General features: G+C 40.4%; 1 protein-coding gene across 17 annotated transcripts in view; it reads right to left on the reverse strand.

Moving 5' to 3' along the window:
• LOC135512358 (baculoviral IAP repeat-containing protein 6-like) overlaps positions 1-21,272 on the reverse strand; it is a 146,985-nt gene that overhangs the window by 117,091 nt on the left and 8,622 nt on the right. For 16 of the 17 annotated variants that reach the window (XM_064934336.1, XM_064934335.1, XM_064934321.1 and 13 more), the window contains exon 3: positions 13,349-13,486. In XM_064934336.1, coding sequence (XP_064790408.1) covers positions 13,349-13,486 — 138 coding nt within the window. Of the gene's footprint in view, positions 1-13,348; positions 13,487-13,693; positions 13,821-21,272 lie in introns of all 17 variants that reach the window. The other variant, XM_064934333.1, reaches the window with a different exon arrangement.

Below are 21,272 nucleotides of genomic sequence, written 5' to 3' on the forward strand. Positions count from 1 at the left end.
CAGAACGAGGACTTGTCGAGCTCTTTCCAAAATTATGTTGTTTGCAAAGCTAGCTACATACCTGAAGATACCTGTCCATTTGGCATCTGAAATTGCATGATCATTGATGTTTACTGATCATGAAAATCATGCAGTTACTCCCTGTATAACTACGAGCTAAGTGTGTGCAATTGTTTTGCATGGAATAAACCAGAAATGTATAGTTCTGACTACACTCAATATATGACATTTAAACCAAATAGTTAACATTTATTTAACAATCCCTTGAAATAAACACATAGCTGTCAATGGTTTTAGTGGAGCTGGGGTTCTCCTTGTCCCCCAGTGGCCAAATCAAAAGCATTGTGACATAAAACGAACTACACTGCTCAAAAAAATAAAGGGAACACTTAAACACAATGTAACTCAAAGTCAATCACAGTTCTGTGAAATCTAACTGTTCACTTAGGAAGCAACACTAATTGACAATAACTTTCACATGCTGTTGTGCAAATGGAATAGAAAACAGGTGGAAATTATAGGCAATTAGCAAGACACCCCCAATAAAGGAGTGGTTCTGCAGGTGGCAACCACAGACCACTTCTCAGTTCCTTTGCTTCCTGGCTGATGTTCTGGTCACTTTTGAATGCTGGCGGTGCTTTCACTCTAGTGGTAGCATGAGCAGGAGTCTACAACCCACACAAGTGGCTCAGGTAGTGCAGCTCATCCAGGATGACACATCAATGCGAGCTGTGGCAAGAAGGTTTGCTGTGTCTGTCAGCGTAGTGTCCAGAGCATGGAGGCGCTACCAGGAGACAGGCCAGTATATCAGGAGACGTGGAGGAGGCCGTAGGAGGGCCACAACCCAGCAGCAGGACCGCTACCTCTGCCTTTGTGCAAGGAGGAGCACTGCAAAATGACCTCCAGCAGGCCACAAATGAGCATGTGTCTGCTCAAACGGTCAGAAACAGACTCCATGAGGGTGGTATGAGGGCCCGATGTCGACAGATGGGGGTTGTGCTTACAGCCCAACACCGTGCAGGACGTTTGGCATTTGCCAGAGAACACAAAGGTTGGCAAATTCGCCACTGGTGCCCTGCACTTCACAGATGAAAGCAGGTTCACACTGAGCACGTGACAGTCTGGAGACGCCGTGGAGAACTTTCTGCTGCATGCAACATCATCCAGCATGACCGGTTTGGCGGTGGGTCAGTCATGGTGTGGGGTGGCATTTCTTTGGGGGGGGCCGCACAGCCCTCCATGTGCTCGCTAGAGGTAGCCTGACTGCCATTAGGTACCGAGATGAGATCCTCAGACCCCTTGTGAGACCATATGCTGGTGCGGTTGGCCCCGGGTTCCTCCTAATGCAAGACAATGCTGGACCTCATGTGGCTGGAGTGTGTCAGCAGTTCCTGCAAGAGGAAGGCATTGATGCTATGGACTGGCCCGCCCGTTCCCCAGACCTAAATCCAATTAAGCACATCTGGGACATCATGTCTCGCTCCATCCACCAACACCACGTTGCACCAGACTGTCCAGGAGTTGGCGGATGCTTTAGTCCAGGTCTGGGTGGAGATCCCTCAAAAGACCATTCGCCACTTCATCAGGAGCATGCCCAGGCGTTGTAGGGAGGTCATACAGGCACGTGGAGGCCACACACACTACTGAGCCTCATTTTGACTTGTTTTAAGGACATTACATCAAAGTTGGGTCAGCCTGTAGTGTGGTTTTCCACTTTAATTTTGAGTGTGACTCCAAATCCAGACCTCCATGGGTTGATACATTTGATTTCCATTGATTATTTGTGTGATTTTGTTGTCAGCACATTCAACTATGTAACGAAAAAAGTATTTAAGAATATTTCATTCATTCAGATCTAGGATGTGTTATTTTAGTGTTGCCTTTATTTTTTTGAGCAGTGTATATCATTAGAAAGTAGCTTGCTTTACAACTAATGGCTCAGTCTCAGTAGAAAATGGTAGGAAGAGCATGAGGCTTTCTCTGCAGCCTACAGGCTGGAGATAAAATGTATGACAATGTAATGAGATAGAAACTTGTTACATCATGCAGGTTTTTCTGATCAAATAGCCAAACCTAAATGGCGACAAATAAAATAAAGAAATGCGCTGACATGTTAACACCATATTCTAAAAACAGGACAAGTCAAAGTGAAACAATCGGGCAACTCACATCAGCGGTCCACAAGTTTCATGAGCTACATTGTCATGATCAGTGGTTTCAAGTTTGTATCCATACATGTTTGTACGAGCTGATCATAGCGATAAAGAAAATACTCATGCATTTTCCGGGGTGTAAACAGATTGCAAATAGGCTCAGGATCAAATCAAAGTTTTTGTCATGTGCGCCGAATACAACAGGTGTATGTAGACATTACATTGCTTACTTACAGGCCCTAACCAACACCTATTGTTTTACTTAACAATTGCACTATTAGGAGAACAATAGATAAGTAAAGAAATAAAATAAAAAAACAGTAAAAAGACAGTGAAAAATAACAGTAGCGAGGCTATATACAGTAACCAGTTAGTCGGGCTAATTGGAGGTAGTTTGTGCATGTAGGTATTGTTAAAGTGACTGAGTAACAGAGTAGCATAAGATGTTACAGGTTGATGTCCTTTTAATAGGATATTTGTGATCGTACCTAGTCTAATTTATTGTCCATAGATTGGCGAGTAATATTGACGTAACAGCCGCATTCCCACTCGCCTTCCGCGGATCCTTACGAGGCACCCCGCTCTGTGTCCTCTGTACCTCATTCTCTTTCCAATAACGGGGATGTTGGCCTTGTCAGGTGTTAGTAGTAGATCCCATGCATCCTGCTTGTTAAAGAAAACATCTGTCTAATCCGAGGTGAGTGATCACTGTACTGATATCCAAAAGCAATTTTTTTGCAGTAAGATATGGTGGGAGAAACATTATGCACAAAATAAGTTGCAAATAACACACACAAAAACGAACACAACAGCTTAATTGTTTAGGCGCCAGTAAAACTTCTGCCATTTCTTCCGGCTCCAGGACCAGCCCTGCATAATTGTATCCGTAAACTGACAGTTGATCGTCGGATTGGATGATACTCATGATCGGAAAAAACAGAAGCGTTTTAATAAGCCTAAATAGAGGTTGGCAGAATACCTCCCTGAACATTCTCATTGCAAAACAGCTGCAGAATAGGAGCAGCGTCCTTAGGTGAGCATGTCTGTAACCAGGTTACCAACCAACCTTTTTGTGTGAGTAAAGTTCAAGTTGGCCAAAAGAAATATCACGACAGGCCTGATGGAAACAGCAAATTTGTCAGTTAATTTAATTAATAACCTCTTAAAGCTAAGGGGCAGAATTTTCACTTTTGGATAAATAGCGTGCCCAATTTCAACTTCTTGTTACTCATGCCAAGAATATAAGAAACGCATATTATTCATAGATTTGGATAGAAAACACTCTTAAGTTTCTAAAACTGTTCGAATCATGTATGTGAGTATAACATAACATATGTAGCAGGCAAAACCCCGAGGACTAACTGTTCAGAATTATTTATTTTCTCTCTGTTCCCTATATTGTCTTTGCCATTGGATATTTAATAGGAACCTTTTTCAGTTCCTACCGCTTCCAATGGATGTCGCCAGTCTTTGGAATATGGTTGAGGTTATTCCTTTGTGCTATGAAGAAGTAGGCCAACTCGGAACTGGGGATACTTTTGTGAGTTGTGCAAGATGTGAATTGTATTGTATTGAATACAGATTGCACCGTCTACAATTTGATCGATTATTAACGTTTAAAAATACCTAACGTTGTATTACAAAAGTAGTTTAAAATATTTTGGCAAAGTATATAGGCAACTTTTGAAATATTTTGTAGTGACGTTGCGTTTTTTTCAGCTGTTTTTTTCTGGATCAAACGCGCTTTATAAATGGACATTTTCGATATATATGGACGGAATTAATCGAACAAAAGGGACCAATTGTGGTGTTTATGGGACATATTGAAGTGCCAACAAAATAAGCCCGTCAAAGGTAATGCATGTTTTATATTTTATTTCAGCGTTTTGTGTAGCGCCTGCTATGCTAGCTCCTTTGTTTACGGCTGGTGCAGGCTATCAGATAATAGCTTCTTATGCTTTCGCTGAAAAGCATTTTTAAAATCTGACATGTTGGCTGGATTCACAACGAGTGTAGCTTTAATTGAGTATCTTACATGTGTGATTTAATGAAAGTTTGAATTTTATAGCATTTTATTTGAATCTGGTGCTCTGCATTTCCCCCAGCAATTGGCTAGTTGAGACGCTAGAGTCTCGCCTATCCATAAGAGGTTTTAACTTCTTAAATGTAAAAAAAAAAGACAAAAAGATCCCACCTTGTCTAGTGGGTCTAAAAAGGTATCATGTGAGAAATTGGCGGAAACACTTAGTGGTTCGTCCTTTAAAAGTTGCGTCATACTGCGGCACACCTTGCGTGCTGCCGCAGCATTCTGGAACACATAATTTAATCGTCAGCCAAGTTATTGCTAGTTTAACCACCAGAGGCATCTTTGAGAAGCATTTGATAGTATTCCACAATGGCATTAATAGAGAATTTAAACCCTTTTTGTAATAACATAGTATATGGGATTGATTAAGAAATGTGGCTTAATTAATTAGATGAATATTATGGTATTTCTAGTCAGAAAAAAACAAAAACCTCAGGGTTTAGGATGGAAAATACGGCGCTGTACAACACGAGTGTCGGGAGGAGCTACAGCATTGGAGGACTCAAAGGTTTGTCTTCATTAAACAACTTTGTTCCAATATTTCTGCAAATCAGTGATATTTATTTCCATAGTAATTCATTATGGATCCATAACTAAATCAACATCTGCATTTTGAAAGAGTATTTTTTTTATCATTATTTTATTAACGAAATGTGTTTTTGTTGATTAGGCTACTGTGCAGTCTACAATACACACTGTAGTAAACATGGGAAAGTGCCTAATTCCTTACATAAGGGAGAGCAGACCATGTCTGTACTACAGAATGCAGGGCACCTGGGAGACCGGTGTTATTTCATAGTTGTGACGTCTTCACTATTATTCTACAATGTAGAAAATTGTAAAAAATAAAATATAATTCCTTGAATGAGTAGCTGTGTCAAAACTTGACTGGTACTTGCTTAATTAATTTGATTAATATTATGTTTTTTATATTCTAAGAAAAACTAAAAACCATCTGGGTTTCCATTAGGATGGAATAGAAAATATGGCGCAGTACAACGTGACGGTCAGCAGTACAGTACTGGGCTATTTAGGTGAAGAAACCCCGCAGGGCACAAGTAGGCTGTCCTTGTAAGAATTTGTTCTTAACTGAATTTCTTAGTTAAATAAAGGTTACACTAAGAGCATAACATTTCTGCGCCCTAATTTTCTAATTCTTGTCTAACTAATACCCAAACGGAGATTCAATGAAAATAAAAATCTCATTGATTTATCAAGACCAGTCCCCATGCTTTCCTCAGAGCAGAGCGAAACTGTGCTAAAATAATTGTAGGCTTTTGCTTCGAACTTCAATATGCTCTTTAAATAAATAAGACCCACACCATTTTTAAAACAGGACATTACTCAACACTAGTGAGACTCATTTTGCCTATGGTAGGTCTACAGTATATATCGGGAAATATTTTTTTCAAATGACGTGACTCTCCAACAATAATTACATTTAGAGGATTGGAGGACTCTAAATTAATATCTAAAAAAGGGGCATTTTCCATTAAATATTCTCAGATACTAAGGGGCTTTTATATCATTCTAAATTAATTAATATAAATAATAATCGCTTTGTTTAAAAAGTTATGATATTTTGGAAATTTCGTTTTCATTTAACACAGAGTGAGCAAGAAAAAGACATTCTCACTCATTTGTAAATAAAGCCAATTTGTTATTTAGAAACATTTATTTCTGGAGAAACCTAAATTGATTATTTAGCAGACATCACTTGCTTATATTCATGAAGATGGTAAGCGCTTGGAAAAGGCTATATGTAATCTGCTGGCATCACGGCACAACATCAACATCGCTCTAATTACAGTCAGAAGACAGTTGAAGAAACTTGCGTAGACTTAAGGAAAGGCTCAGTAAGAAATGTTAAATATTTATTTTTTATTATCAGAACATTAAGCATGCGTGTTCGCTTGTTTTGTACTGTTCTGTAGTTTTGACTCAATGATTCGTCAGGACAAACATAGAACTTGGCGTCCTGCAGGCCCAGGCATGGATCAAAGGTGGCAAGACATTCAATAACGTCATCTTCATAGACAAATCAACCATGGCCCTGGAGCAATTTGCTCAAAATTGCTGCAGGGGAAAAAAGGAAGAAGATCAAGCAAGCAGAGTCCCAAGCATCCACTCAAACTCCATGTGTGGGGGGCAATTTCTGGCCAGGGACCAGGCCCATATTTGATTTTTGATGGTCACTATTTACAAAGCAAAAGGTACATAAAATATTGTAGCTTACACCTCACGGACTATGTGTTATAATATAATTCACTCGCCTCCTTTTTCAGGTATCATGGCTCGAGATGTCTTTGAGGAATAAATCACCAAGAGATTTACTGGACCCTATGTCAGAGAGGTGTTTCTGTGTACACATAATTTCTTTCAAGGTAGGATTATAGCAATATTTTGTTACGTTTAGGCCTATTAACATGTATATTTCTATTATTGTACCTAATTTTGGCTGTTAGGCTAAATTTATTTTTTTCTTCTCCAAATGCAGACAATGACCCAAAACGCACTGACGCCCGGGTTTGCATTGCAAATGAGGGCATAAACTGGGTCAAGACACCAGCAGAGTAAGTAGACCTTTATGTAGTCAAATAAAAGTTTTGGGGTTTTTTTACTTTAAAAAGGAAAAGACTTACAACACCTTCGGTAGGACTATAGTATATCTAAAAAATATTTTGTTCATCTCCACATGTAGGTCTCCAGATTTAAACCCAATCGAACTTTGGCATCAACTGAAAACATTCATCCGTAACTCCTCCAAGCAAAGATAAACTGGTCAAGGCCATCAAGATGTTTTGGCTAGAGAAATTGACGATACAACAAGACAACAAATACATTGATCATCTCAGCAAGGTTTTACCTGTGGTCGTGGAGCTGGGTGGAAGTGCGACTAAAATGTAGTTTATATAAATATCCGCATTTTAATTACTTTTTTCTCGTCGTTTTATTTATTAACAAAAGCATGAAGATGTTGCTGAAGACATACTGTACTGCTGTTTTCAGTTAGAAATTTAACACTTTAGAGTAGTTAAGCATTGAATACATTGCGGGGTTGAGGGGTTTTCACAACAGTAGCCGGGTTACAAAAAGTATATTGTCCTGCTCATAGGAAACATTTGCATGATGGGCTACACCTGCTACAGTTGTGAGAAACAAGCGTTTGAAAACATGTTTGCAAAATGCCTCCAGTTGTCCATCACTACTGTAAATAAAACCACATCTTGTTTCCATTCTTTAGTGTGTCAAAATTTGTATCTTCCTTTCCAATTACATTTAGAGATTAGAATTTACAAATGTGCGCTTTTAAATATTAGGTACATTGTTGTAGTTCGAACGTGCAGACTTTTTTTCTTCAAATGATTGTTTTATGTAGGATGCTACATTTTTGACCAGTTGCAACTAAGTTGGCGAAAAAAGAAAATAAATCCTACTTCTATTAGGCTGTTAAGCCTCATAACCTATCTCAGCTAGTTAAGTTATTTTATATAGCTCTAGGCTCCGAAGAAAGACTCCAATTAAGCCCTCTTGTTGTTTGTAAAGTCAAATAAAAATGAAGATTTTTGTTGAAATTAATTTCTCAACCTACACCAGTCTTCTCCATCTGTTGGTGTGCAACACTTGCATAACAAGCTATATTTTCAGCATCAGCCACTGCTCTCCTCCTATTGATTGTGCTGCGGTTGCTGCCAGTTGTTTTTAAATTGAACCTTTATTTAACTAGGCAAGACAGGTAAGAAACCAACGAAGGCCTACCCTGGCCAACCCCGGATGACGCTGGGCCAATTGTGCGCCGCATTATGGCACTCCCGATCACGGTGGCACTCCCAATCACGGTCGGCTGTGATACAGCCTGAAAATCGAACCAGGGACTGTAGTAAAGCCTCTTGCACCAAGATGCAGTGCCTTAGAAGGATGCGCTACTCGGGAGCTATGACATACATACAGTGGGGCAAAAAAGTATTTAGTCATCCACCAATTGTGCAAGTTCTCCCACTTAAAAAGATGACAGAGGCCTGTAATTTTCATAGGTACACTTCAACTACGACAGACAAAATGAGGAGGAAAAAAAATCCAGAAAATCACATTGTAGGATTCTTTATTAATTTATTTGCAAATTATGGTGGAAAATAAGTATTTGGTCAATAACAAATGTTTATCTCAATATTTTGTTATATACCCTTTGTTGGCAATGACAGAGGTCAAACGTTTTCTGTAAGTCTTCACAATATTTTCACACTGTTGCTGGTATTTTGGCCCATTCCTCCATGCAGATCTCCTCTAGAGCAGTGATGTTTTGGGGGTGTTGCTGGGCAACACGGACTTTCAACTCCCTCCAAAGATTTTCTATGGAGTTGAGATCTGGAGACTGGCTAGGCCACTCCAGGACCTTGAAATGCTTCTTACAAAGCCACTCCTTCGTTGCCCGGGCGGTGTGTTTGGGATCATTGTCATCCTGAAAGACCCAGCCACGTTTCATCTTCAATGCCCTTGCTGATGGAAGGAGGTTTTCACTCAAAATCTCACGATACATGGCCCCGTTCATTCTTTCCTTTACACGGATCAGTCGTCCTGGTCCCTTTGCAGAAAACAGCCCCAAAGCATGAGGTTTCCACCCCCATGCTTCACAGTAGGTATGGTGTTCTTTGGATGCAACTCAGCATTCTTTGTCCTCCAAACACGACGAGTTGAGTTTTTACCAAAAGGTTTTATTTTGGTTTCATCTGACCATATGACATTCTCCCAATCTTCTTCTGGATCATCCAAATGCTCTTTAGCAAACTTCAGACGGGCCTGGACATGTACTGGCTTAAGCAGGGGGACACGTCTGGCACTTCAGGATTTGAGTCCCTGGCGGCGTAGTGTGTTACTGATGGTAGGCTTTGTTAATTTGGTCCCAGCTCTCTGCAGGTCATTCACTAGGTCCCCCCGTGTGGTTCTGGGATTTTTGCTCACCGTTCTTGTGATCATTTTGACCCCACGGGGTGAGATCTTGCGTGGAGCCCCAGATCGAGGGAGATTATCAGTGGTCTTGTATGTCTTCCATTTCCTAATAATTGCTCCCACAGATTTCTTCAAACCAAACTACTTACCTATTGCAGATTCAGTCTATTCTTCAACATAAATGCGTAAAAAGACATCACAATGCTGTAGACACCTTGGGGAATACGTAGATAACTTAAGCTAATTCGTAGCCCATCCACAGCCATAAGGAGTCATTGGCATGAAGCGGTTTTTAAAAATGCAGCACTTCCTGATTGGATTTTTATCTGGGTTTCGCCTGTAACATCAGTTCTGTTGCACTCACAGACGATATCTTTGCAGTTTTGGAAACGTCAGAGTGTTTTCTATCCAAAGCCAATGATATGCATAGTCGAGCATCTTTGTGACAAAATATCTTGTTTAAAACGGGAACTGCCCCTAGAGTCGCAACAGGTTTAAGGACTGTTTGAGGTTGTGGACAGGTGTCTTTTACACTGATAACAAGTTAAAACAGGTGCCATTAATAATACAGGTAACGAGTGGAGGACAGAGAAGCCTCTTAATAAAGGAAGAAGTTACAGGTCTGTGAGAGCCAGAAATCTTGCTTGTTTGTAGGTGACCAAATATTTATTTTCCACCATAATTTGCAAATAAATTACATCCTACAATGTGATTTTCTGGATTTTTTCTCTCTCATTTTGTCTGTCATAGTTGAAGTGTACCTATGATGAAAATTACAGGCCTCTCATCTTTTTAAGTGGGAGAACTTGCACAATTGGTGGCTGACTAAATACTTTTTTGCCCCACTGTACATATAGTTGAAGTCGGAAGTTTACATAATTAAAACTATTAATTAAAACTAGTTTTTCAACCACTCCACACATTTCTTGTTAACAAACTATAGTTTTGGCAAGTCGGTTAGGATATCTGCTTTGTGCATGACAAATAATTTTGCCAACAATTGTTTACAGACAGATTATTTCACTCTATCACAATGCCAGTGGGTCAGAAGTTCACATACACTAAGTTGACTGTGCTGTTAAATAGCTTGGAAAATTCCCCAAAATTATGTCCTGGCTTTAAGAAGCTTCTGAGATGATATCAATTAGACCTCATTTGAGTCAAGTGGAGGTGTACCCTGTGGATGTATTTCAAGGCCTACCTTCAAACTGTGCCTCTTTGCTTGACATCATGGGAAAATCTAAAGAAATCAGCCAACTGTAGACCTCCACAAGTCTGGTTCATCCTTGGGGGAAATTTCCAAACGCCTGAAGGTACTATGTTCATCTGTACAAACAATAGTATGCAAGTATAAACACTATGGGACCACGCAGCCATCACACCGCTCAGGAAGGAGACGCGTTCGGTCTCCTGGAGATGAATGTAATATTGGTGCAAAAAGTGCAAATCAACCCCAGAACAACCTTGTGAAGATGCTGGAGGAAACAGGTACAAAAGTATCTATATCCACAGTAAAACGAGTCCTATATCGACATAACCTGAAAGGCCGCTCAGGAAGGAAGAAGCCACTGCTCCAAAACCGCCATAAAAAAAGCCAGACTACGGTTTGCAACTGAACATGGGGACAAAGATTGAGAAATGTCCTCTGGTCTGATGAAACAAAAATAGAACTGTTTGGCCATAATGACCATCTTTATGTTTGGAGGAAAAAGGGGGAGGCTTGCAAGCCAAAGAACAACATCCCAACCGTGAAGCACCGGGGTGGCAGCATCATGTTGTGGGGTTGCTTTGTTGCAGGAGGGACTGGTGCACTTCACAAAATAGATGGCATCACGAGGCAGGAAAATTATGTGGATATATTGAAGCAATATCTCAAGACATCAGTCAGGAAGTTAGAGCTTGGTCGCAAATGGGTCTTTCAAATGAACCATGACCCCAAGCAAACTTCCAAAGTTGTGACAAAATGGCTTAAAGACAACAAAGTCAAGGTATTGGAGTGGCCATCACAAAGCCCTGTTCTCAATTCCATAGAACATTTGTGGGTAGAAATGAAAAAGCGTGTGCGAGCAAGGAGGCCGACAAACCTGACTCATTTACACTAGCTCTGTCAGAAGGAATGGGCCAAAATTCACCCTACTTATTGTGGGAAGCTTGTGGAAGGCTACCCGAAACATTTGACCCAAGTTAAATAATTTCAAGGCAATTCTACCAAATACTAATTGAGTGCATGTAAACTTCTGACCCACTGGGAATGTGATGAAAGAAATAAAAGCTGAATGAAATACTCTAATATTATTCTGACATTCCACATTCTTAAAATAAAATGGTGACCCTAACTGAACTAAAACAGGGAATTTTTACTAGGATTACAATGTCAGGAATTGCGAAAAACTGAGGTTAAATGTATTTGGCTAAGGTGTATGTAAACTTCCGACTTCAACTGTATCCACACACACAAATATATATATTTATTTTTTCTGAGAACATTAACTGTGTGTAGGTAGATGTGGAAAGATACAAATTATTTGTTGCAAGTTGGGGGGGGGAGTTCACACCTAGCTCAAGTTGGGGAGGTGGGTTCACACCGAGCTCAGCTATTAGACAATTCTTTAGTAAAGGTTGAATAGTCTATTGTTCAGCTAATAGCCCATTCTCCAACTCTTGTGAAAAACTAATAATAATAATTTTTCCCCTTTCCACATAATGATTCCAATTGATAAAGTGTTTTTAGCCACAGTCGGCCCCAACTCAATAAATTTGGGCAGTCGATAGAATGCTGGACTTCGGGCTAGAATGTTGAGAGCTCAAAACCTGCTCGTTTCATTACATTATTATGCCGGTCTCAGAGTAAATAGCGTCATTCAGTACTCGTTGGCATGCTGGCAGGATATAATGTTTTTTATTCTGTGTATATGGAAAACAAAATCAGCCTTTTAAAGGAGGAACCACAGTATGCACACATATTGATATAAACTTGGTGACTCGTTGTGTGGTCCTCCAACTACAACTCGGGAAAGCATGCAGTTTATAAGGTTACAGATTAAATAAGTTATGACGAACTTCACAGGGTGTTGAAAGCGCACGGTGGTGAACTTGATGCTGCTTTCCAATAAATATAGAGGGGGTTATTCTGGTGAAATGATGCTAGATACTTGGCTGCCGTTTGACAAACACATAATGAGAATATGGACAGAGAATTTGAAAGCTACACTCACACTGTTCGACCTGTTGGCTCGAGCGCACTGGCCAACCCCAGAGAGGGTACATTTGCTATATAATGCAACATTTGTCACAGAACCCATTGAACATGTATCTTTTATTCGGTACATGGGAATTTAACAGCAAAAGTTATTTTTATGTGCACTACGTCATCACTCACACCATTTTCTCCACAACAAGTCAATTTGATGGAAACATCCCGTGGGAAAATGCTTATATTGCTTTTATGCAGATTTTTTTTTTTATTCACGAGAATCTGTCACCAAATTAGATGAAAGCTGACACGACATGAAGCGAGTGGACGGAGAGATACAGCTTCACTATCCATTCAGAGCAGCAGAATCAACGTAGGCCTACAGCCTGCCATTCTCTTTACAGGCAGTTGAGTTATTTAGACCATGTAGAACCAAATGACTGACATGAGAAAGATGCGTGTCGGTACCCGAAAATGGCGATTTTCCCAGTCACGGATCATAAAAAAAAAAAATACTCTTGTCATAATCGTATCCAGAAGATTGCCCATATTCGTTAAGACAACCGTTTTGTCCAACAACTCAACACACCCCTATTGCTTAACGAAGATGTTAATCTCGGTCACATGGCTCACATCAAGTGTGTCTTTCAGAACAGTGTTATCCCAAAAAATGCATTTTGGAAATTATATATTACATTGTCTGCTTCATTACAGTAGTCACATGTTCAATAATATGAGAGGATAGGCTTGCCATTGTCCCGTCTTTTAAGCTCTTAAAATATAATGTTCCTTGCACGGTATTTTATGTTGGTCACATCATTTCACTGTTTGGAACTAATTTAACCATTTGTTAATTGGTTAATGGGGGTTGGTTAATTGGCAGCAACATTTATCGAAATGTGCATCCTTTGTTAGTAGGAAAGTTGTGACAAGGTTCGCCTCCTCCGAGAAGCGCTGAGTGTGACTCACCTTGGCCACTTTGTGATTGGCTGCAGTCTCATGTGAGGTATTCTTCAGTCCTTCTTTGAGTTGAGTGATGAAGATGTCATAGCCTTCTGTGTTGGACACATCTACCTTCTCCAGGCAGGCCGAGAGCATCTGCTGAGCCTGCAGGGAACACACACACACAGATCCACACTCACCATAGGACAGAGATACAATAATTGGTTTACTGAAGGAACCGAAACCTTTTTACACCAAAATCGTATGCCAATTGTTAACACTGACAAAAATGCAGGGGGACGCATTTGCTTTCAGAAATAAGCATTTTCAAAACGCAGACAATCAAAAAATCTGTTTCTCAAACCATTTCACCTGCATTTTATATTGAGAGTCAACAAGGTGTCGAAAGCATTCCACAGGGACGCTGGCCCATGTTGACTCCAATGCTTCCCACAGTTGTGTCAAGTTGGCTGGATGTCCTTTGGGTGGTGGACTGTTCCTGATACACAGAGGAAACTGTTGAGCGTGAAAAAATCAGCAGCGTTGCAGTTCTTGATACACAAACTGGTACTCCTACTACCATACCCCATTCAAAGGCACTGACATATTGCCTTACCCATTCACCCTCTGAATGGCAAAGATTCACAAACTATTCCTCAACTGGATTTAACAAGTGACACCAATGTAGGATCATAGCTTTCACTTGGATTCACCTGGTCAGTGTCATGGAAAGAGCAGGTGTAATTTTCATCAAGGGACAGAGAAGTGCAACGCTATTTGGCTATCAGCCACACAAGTAAATTATACTGAACTAAAATAAAACGCAACAATTTCAAAGACTTAACTGAGTTACCATACATAAGGAAATCAATCAATTTAAATAAATTCATTAGGCCCTCCCTAACCTATGGATTTCACATGACCGAGAATAGATATATGCATCTGTTGGTCATAGATACCTTAAAAAAGTTAGGGGCGTGGATCAGAAAACCAGTCAGTATCTGGTGTGACCACCATTTGCCGCATGTAGCGCAACATCTCCTTCACATAGAGTTGATCAGGCTGTTGATTGTGGCCTGTGGAATGTTGTCCCACTCCTCTTCAATGTCTAAATGAAGTTGCTGGATATTGGCGGGAACTGGAACACGTGGCAAGTCAAATTCAAGGATTTGAGTACTTCTTCAAGCACTAATATTTATTTTCAAGGACCATCAATTTGTAATAGTTAGTATTATGCAATTGTTTCTAGTTGCAAGCATTAGACAGAATATTGCCGCAAAAAAAACAACTCACTATTCATCACTACCAAAGTTCTACTCAATAATACGCATTTGACTACATACATGAGTGGAAAAGTCAGTCCTGATGATGACCGATTTCCTTACAGTGGGGCAAAAAAGTATTTAGTCAGCCACCAATTGTGCAAGTTCTCCCACTAAAAAAGATGAGAGAGGCCTGTAATTTTCATCATAGGTACACTTCAACTATGACAGACAAAATGAGAGAAAAAAATCTAGAAAATCACATTGTAGGATTTTTAATTAATTTATTTGCAAATTATGGTGGAAAATAAGAATTTGGTCACCTACAAATAAGCATGATTTCTGGCTCTCACAGACCTGTACCTGTGAAATAAATTTAAAAAAATAAAAAAATCTATTTTAGGTCCCACATTCTTTCAACACAATGACATGAAAGTTAATTCTGATGGCGTAAAAGGCCAGTAGTTGACTCAAATGTTCTATTCTATACCCATTTGAAGAGAACCAAGTTATTCATGTGTTTAATAAGATTAAAGACTCTCGGGGGACCCCATTTAAATTTTATGGAACCCCACATTGGAGACCACTGATTGGGGACCACTGTACAACTAACCTCTCTCCCTGCTTGCGTCAATGCTTCCTCTCTGTATCACCTTAGCCTCCACTGCAGCCTGACTCACCACTGTCTGTCTCAATACTCACTGTAGAGAAAAGGTATTCTGTTGTAAGAACATCTTGATTGTAGCTAGCTTAATGTCAGTCAACTTCTTCTACCGAGGTCATACTCTGTTCAACATTAGGTCTAACTTCATCCTTCTAGCCAGCTAGTTATAGCTAGCTACCCAGCTAGCGCTGGACATCGGACTGAAATAGCAGCGATTTAAAAGTTGTACACTCAAAATCCGCTGTCGGGGACTTCTCTGCCACTTGCCTCTGTGGGTCTGGGCTGAGGTAGTTCATTTCACCTCTCGGTCTGTCGTGGGCGGAGTTCCTCGTTGAACAGAGTGGTGAGTGAATGCGCTGCTAACAAGGCAAATCCGGGGAAGCAGGCGAAGATAACGAGCATACATGAATCCACTCGTTCGCAGAGGTAGGCACAATTAGATTTCAGATTAAGAAGCCTTCTGACCATTGTTCAACGCTGAGAATGCAATAAGTGGGTAAACAATTTAAATGCTCACTAACAGGGATCCTTCAACTTGTGTGCACTAAATTTAAGAGAAAAGCCTTTTGTGCATATGGAAAATGTCTGGGATCTTTTATTTCTGCTCATGAAACATGGGACCAACACTTTACATGTAACGTTCATATTTTTGTTCAGTGTTGCTTACAATGAAAAAGCAAGGTATCTTTTGCAAAAACGATGCATGGCCTTCATATTTCTAATGTTTATCATATAAATAATGTAGCCAGCTACATTTCCTGTTTTGTTAAAAGTTAACCTTGCATTTTTAATTTTCTATCAGAGAAAACCTACAACAGAAGAAGTTACAGGAGAGAAGAATCTTACACATCAGTCAGAGTGCCGACTTGTGCTCCAATTATAATTTTTACATTTATTTAACCAGGTATGCCAGTTGAGAACAAGTTCTCATTTAAAACTGACCTGGCAAAGATAAAGCAAAGCAGTGCGACACAAACACAGTTACACATGGGATAAACAAACGTACAGTCAATAACACAATAGAAAAGTCTATATACAGTGTTTGCAAATTAAGTAATAGTGAGGTAAGGCAATAAAATAGGCCATAGTGTCAAAATAATTACAATTTAGCAATTAAACACTGGGGTGATATATGTGCAGATGATGATGTGCAAGTAGCGATACTGGGGTGCAAAGGAGCAAAAAATAATAATAAAATAAATAACAGTATGGGGATGAGGTAGTTGGATGGGCTATGTACAGGTGCAGTTATCTGTGAGTGGTGCTTTACCTAGCAAATACTTATAAATGGCCTGGAGCCAGTAGGTTTGGCAACGAGTATGAAGCAAGGGCCAGCCAACGAGAGCATACAGGTCGCAGTGGTGGGTAGTATATGGGGCTTTGGTGACAAAAACAGACGGCACTGTGATGGACTACATCCAGTTTGCTGAGAAAAGCGGAGGCTATTTTGTAAATGACACCGCCGAAGTCAAGGATTGGTAGAAAAGTCAGTTTTACGATGGTATGTTTGGCAGAATGAGTGAAGGATGCTTTGTTGGAAAATAGGAAGCAGATTCTAGATTTAATTTTAGATTGGAAATGCTTAATGTGAGCCTGGAAGGAGAGTTTACAGTCTAGCCAGACACCTAAGTATTTGCAGTTGTCCACATATTCTAAGTCAGAACAGTCCAGAGTAGTGATGCAAGGCGGGCTGGCGTGTGCGAAAACCGACCGGTTGAAGAGCATGCATTTAGTTGGAGGCCACGGGAGGAGCGTTGTATGGAATTGAAACTCATTTGGAGGTTTGTTAACAGTGTCCAAAGAAGGGCCAGAAGTATACAGAATGGTGGATCAGAGTAGAGGTGGATCAGAGAATCACCAGCAGCAAGAGCGACATCACTAATATATACAACGAAAAGAGTCGGCCTGAGAATTGAACCCTTTGGCACACCCATATCGACTGCCAGAGGTACGGACAACAGACCTCCGATTTGACACACTAAACTCTATCAGAGAAGTAGTTGGTGAACCAGGCGAGGTAGTCATTTGAGAAGCCTGGGCTGTCGAGTCTGCCGATAAGAATGTGGTGATTGACAGAGTCGAAAGCCTTGGCCAGGTCGATGAATACAGCTGCACAGTAGTGTCTTATCGATAGCGGTTATGATATCGTTTAGGAACTTGAGCGTGGCTGAGGCGCACCCATGACCAGCTCGGAAACCAGACTGCATAGCGGAGAAGGTACGGTGGGATTCAAAATGGTCAGTGCTCTGTTTGTTAACTTGGCTTTTGAAGACTTTAGAAAGGCAGGGTAGGATAGATATATGTCTAACAGTTTGAGTCCAGAGTGTCTCCCCCTTTCAAGAGGGTGATGACCGCTTCAGCTTTCCAATCTATACGAAAGAGAGGTTATACAGACCAGTAACAGGGGTGGCAACAATTATGGCAGATAATTCTAGAAAGAGAGGGTCCAGAATGTCTAGCTCTTTCAGAACATCAGCTATCTGGATTTGGGTGAAGGAGAAATAGGGGAGGCTGTTGCTGTGGGGGGTGCAGAGCTGGTGACCCGGGTAGGGGAAGACAGGTGGAAAGCATGGCCAACCGTAGAAAAATGCTTATTGAAATTCTCGATTGTCGTAGATTTATCGGTGGTGACAGTGTTTCCTAGCCTCAGTGAAGTGGGCAGCTGGGAGGAGGTGCTCTTATTCTCCATGTACTTTACAGTGTCCCAATGATGAGAACAAATAGAGTTGAAGTCGGAAATGTACATACACTTAGGTTGGAGTCATTAAAACTAATTTTTCAACCACTCCACAAATTTCTTGAAGCTAGGGGGCACTATTTTTATGTTTGGAAAAATAACGTTCAAAGTAAACGGCCTATTACTCAGGACCAGATGCTAGAACATGCATATAATTGACAGATTAGGATAGAAAACACCCTAAAGTTTCCAAAACTGTAAAAATATTCTCTGTGAGTATAACAGAACTGATAATGCAAGCGAAAGTCTGAGAAAAATCCAATCAGGAAGTGACTCTTATTTTGTGTTCCTATGCATCCCTATTGCCCATAGGGATGCATAGGAATTCCTTTTTCAGATTCCTTTTTCTATGGCTTCTCTGAGGTGGCAAGAGCCTTTAGACATAGTTTCAGGCTTTTATTTTGAAGAATGAGCGTGAATGACCACATCGCGTAAGTAGACAGGGGGGGCTCTCAGAGTGAGTTGTGCGCAAAAGAGAAAGGCGGCCATTGGTACTCCCGGTCCTAGTGAAAAGCCAACTGTCACGGTTGATATATTATCGAATAGATATTTGAAAAACACTGAGGATTGATTATAAAAAACGTTTGACATGTTTCTGTGTACATTATGGATATAATTTGGAATTTTTGTCTGTGCTGTCGTGACCGCTCTTTCCGGTGGATTCCTGGGCATAACGCAACAAACTAACGGAGATATTTAGATATAAAAAATATCTTTATGGAACAAAAGGAACATTTGTTGTCTAACTGGGAGTCTCGTGAGTGAAAACATCCGAAGATCAAAGGTAAACGATTAATTTGATTGCTTTTCTGATTTTCGTGACCAAGTTACCTGATGCTAGGTGTACTTACTGTTTTGTTATGCTATCGATAAACTTACAAACGCTTGCATTGCTTTTTTCATGAAAATGAATATTTTCAAATAATATTACTAGACTGTTGCGCTATGCTATTAAGAGTTTTTGATGACAAATATACCGGATCCGGGATGGGTGGTTCTAAAATTAACAAACTATAGTTTTTGCAAGATGGTTAGGACATCTACTTTGTGCATAACACAAGTAATTTTCCCAACAATTTTTTACAGATGGATTATTTCACTGTATCACAATTCCAGTGGGTCAGAAGTTCACATACACTAAGTTGACAATGCCATTAAACAGCTGGGAAAATCCCAGAAAATGTTGTCATGGCTTTAGAAGCTTCTGATAGGCTAATTAATTTGAGTCAATTGGAGGTGTACATGTGGATGTATTTCAAGGCCTCCCTGCAAACTCAGTGCCTCTTTGCTTGACATCATGGGAAAATCAAAAGAAGTCAGCCAAGACCTCAGACAAAAATTTTAGACCTCTGGTTCATCCTTGGGAGCAATTTCCAAACAATAGTACACAAGTATAAACACCATGGGACCACGCAGCTATCATACCGCTTAGGAAGGAGAAGCGTTCTGTCTCCAAGAGATTCGTGTAATATTGGTGCAAAAAGTGCAAATCAACCCCAGAACAACCTTGTGAAGATGCTGGAGGAAACAGGTATAAAAGTATCTATATCCACAGTAAAACGAGTCCTATAGACAACCTGAAACGCCGCTCAGCAAGGAAGTAGCCACTACTCCAAAACCGCCATAAAAAAAAGACAGACTACGGTTTGCAACTGCACATGAGGTCAAAGATCGTTCTTTTTGGAGAATTGTCCTCTGGTCTGATGAAACAAAAATAGAACTGTTTGGCCATAATGACCATAGTTATGTTTGGAGGAAAAAGGGGGAGGCTTGCAAGCTGTAGAACACCATCCTAACCGTGAAGCACCGGGGTGGCAGCATCATGTTGTGGGGGGGGGGTGCTTTGCTGCCGGAGTGACTGGTGCACTTCACAAAATAGATGGCATCATGAGGCAGGAAACTTATGTGGATATATTGAAGCAACATCTCAAGAGATCGCGGGGACTTCCAAATGGACAACGACCCCAAGCATACTTCCAAAGTTGTGGCAAAGTTAAGGTATTGGAGTGGCCATCACAAAGCCCTGACCTCAATCCCATAAAAAAAATTGTAGGCAGAACTGAAAAAGTGTGCGAGCAAGGAGGCCTACAAACCTGACTCAGTTAACACCAGCTCTGTCAGGAGGAATGGGCCAAAATTCACCCAACTTATTGTGGGAAGCTTGTGGAAGGCTAACCGAAACGTTTGACCCAAGTTATACAATTTAAAGGCAAATACTAATTGAGTATGTAAACTTCTGACCCACTGGGAAGCTGAAATAAATCCATCTCTACTATTATTCTGACATATCACATTCTTAAAATAAAGTGATGATCCTAGCTGACCTAAGACAGGGAATATATACTAGGATTAAATGTTAGGAATTGTGAAAAACTGAGTTTAATAAATGTATTTGGCTAAGGTGTATGCAAACTTCCGACTTCACCTGTATATTTCATCCGAGTAGAGAAGTGCAACTGAAGCACAAAATTATTCCTTTTACATTCATGATTTGGAGCGAAACCTGACAGAAGCCGAGCAGAATTTACAGTAAGAAGCTATTTAGATCTGTGTTTACAACATGCAGCAAGAGTTTCTGCATTTTTCAAGCAGAAAGGAAAAGACACTCACTGTGTTTTGTAAATGCAGATCTAAATGGCTTCTTCCCGCAAACCGCATAAATCATTCACAAATGTGTTCCATTAAAAACATTCTTAAAAATGTGTCCTGTAAAATGTAAAACTAGAAATATGAGTGACTTTACAGAGTATCACCTAGTAACAGAATTATCCACTGATAGCTGGCATGGAGAGGCAGTCACTACTCATTAGGAAGAGCCGCCTTGGAGTGATGGGGCAGATCAGACGAGACAAAGCAGGCAGGCAGTAATAGACTGCTGCAGAAGAGGAGAGGAACAGCCTGGGCAGATCAATAATACTTGCAGCACAAAGTATACACAGCCACACCAGGAAGCCGCCCACAGGGGTTATTAAGGTTATTAAAGGCACAATCTGTAATTTCAACCAGTCTGACCGTGCCATGTAACCACTGTCAAAGTCATAGACTGAGCTATGGATGCAAGAAAACTTCACTCTGCAGGTGGGCCAACAGGAAGAAAAAAAATGCCCATTTCCCAACCGGTTTTCACAGAATCTTAGAATAAAATGATTTTACTAAATAAGCAACTCTTGCCCCTTATCCCTCTCCAGTAACACTTAGGGGCACTTGCACTGGCATGCAGCCAATATCAATACGGAGACAACTTCAGAGCATATAAATAAAGAAAACATGTTCTTATATTATATAATA

This window comes from Oncorhynchus masou, chromosome 24 (genome assembly GCF_036934945.1).
Source record: "Oncorhynchus masou masou isolate Uvic2021 chromosome 24, UVic_Omas_1.1, whole genome shotgun sequence".
In the NCBI taxonomy this organism is placed as follows: domain Eukaryota; kingdom Metazoa; phylum Chordata; class Actinopteri; order Salmoniformes; family Salmonidae; genus Oncorhynchus; species Oncorhynchus masou.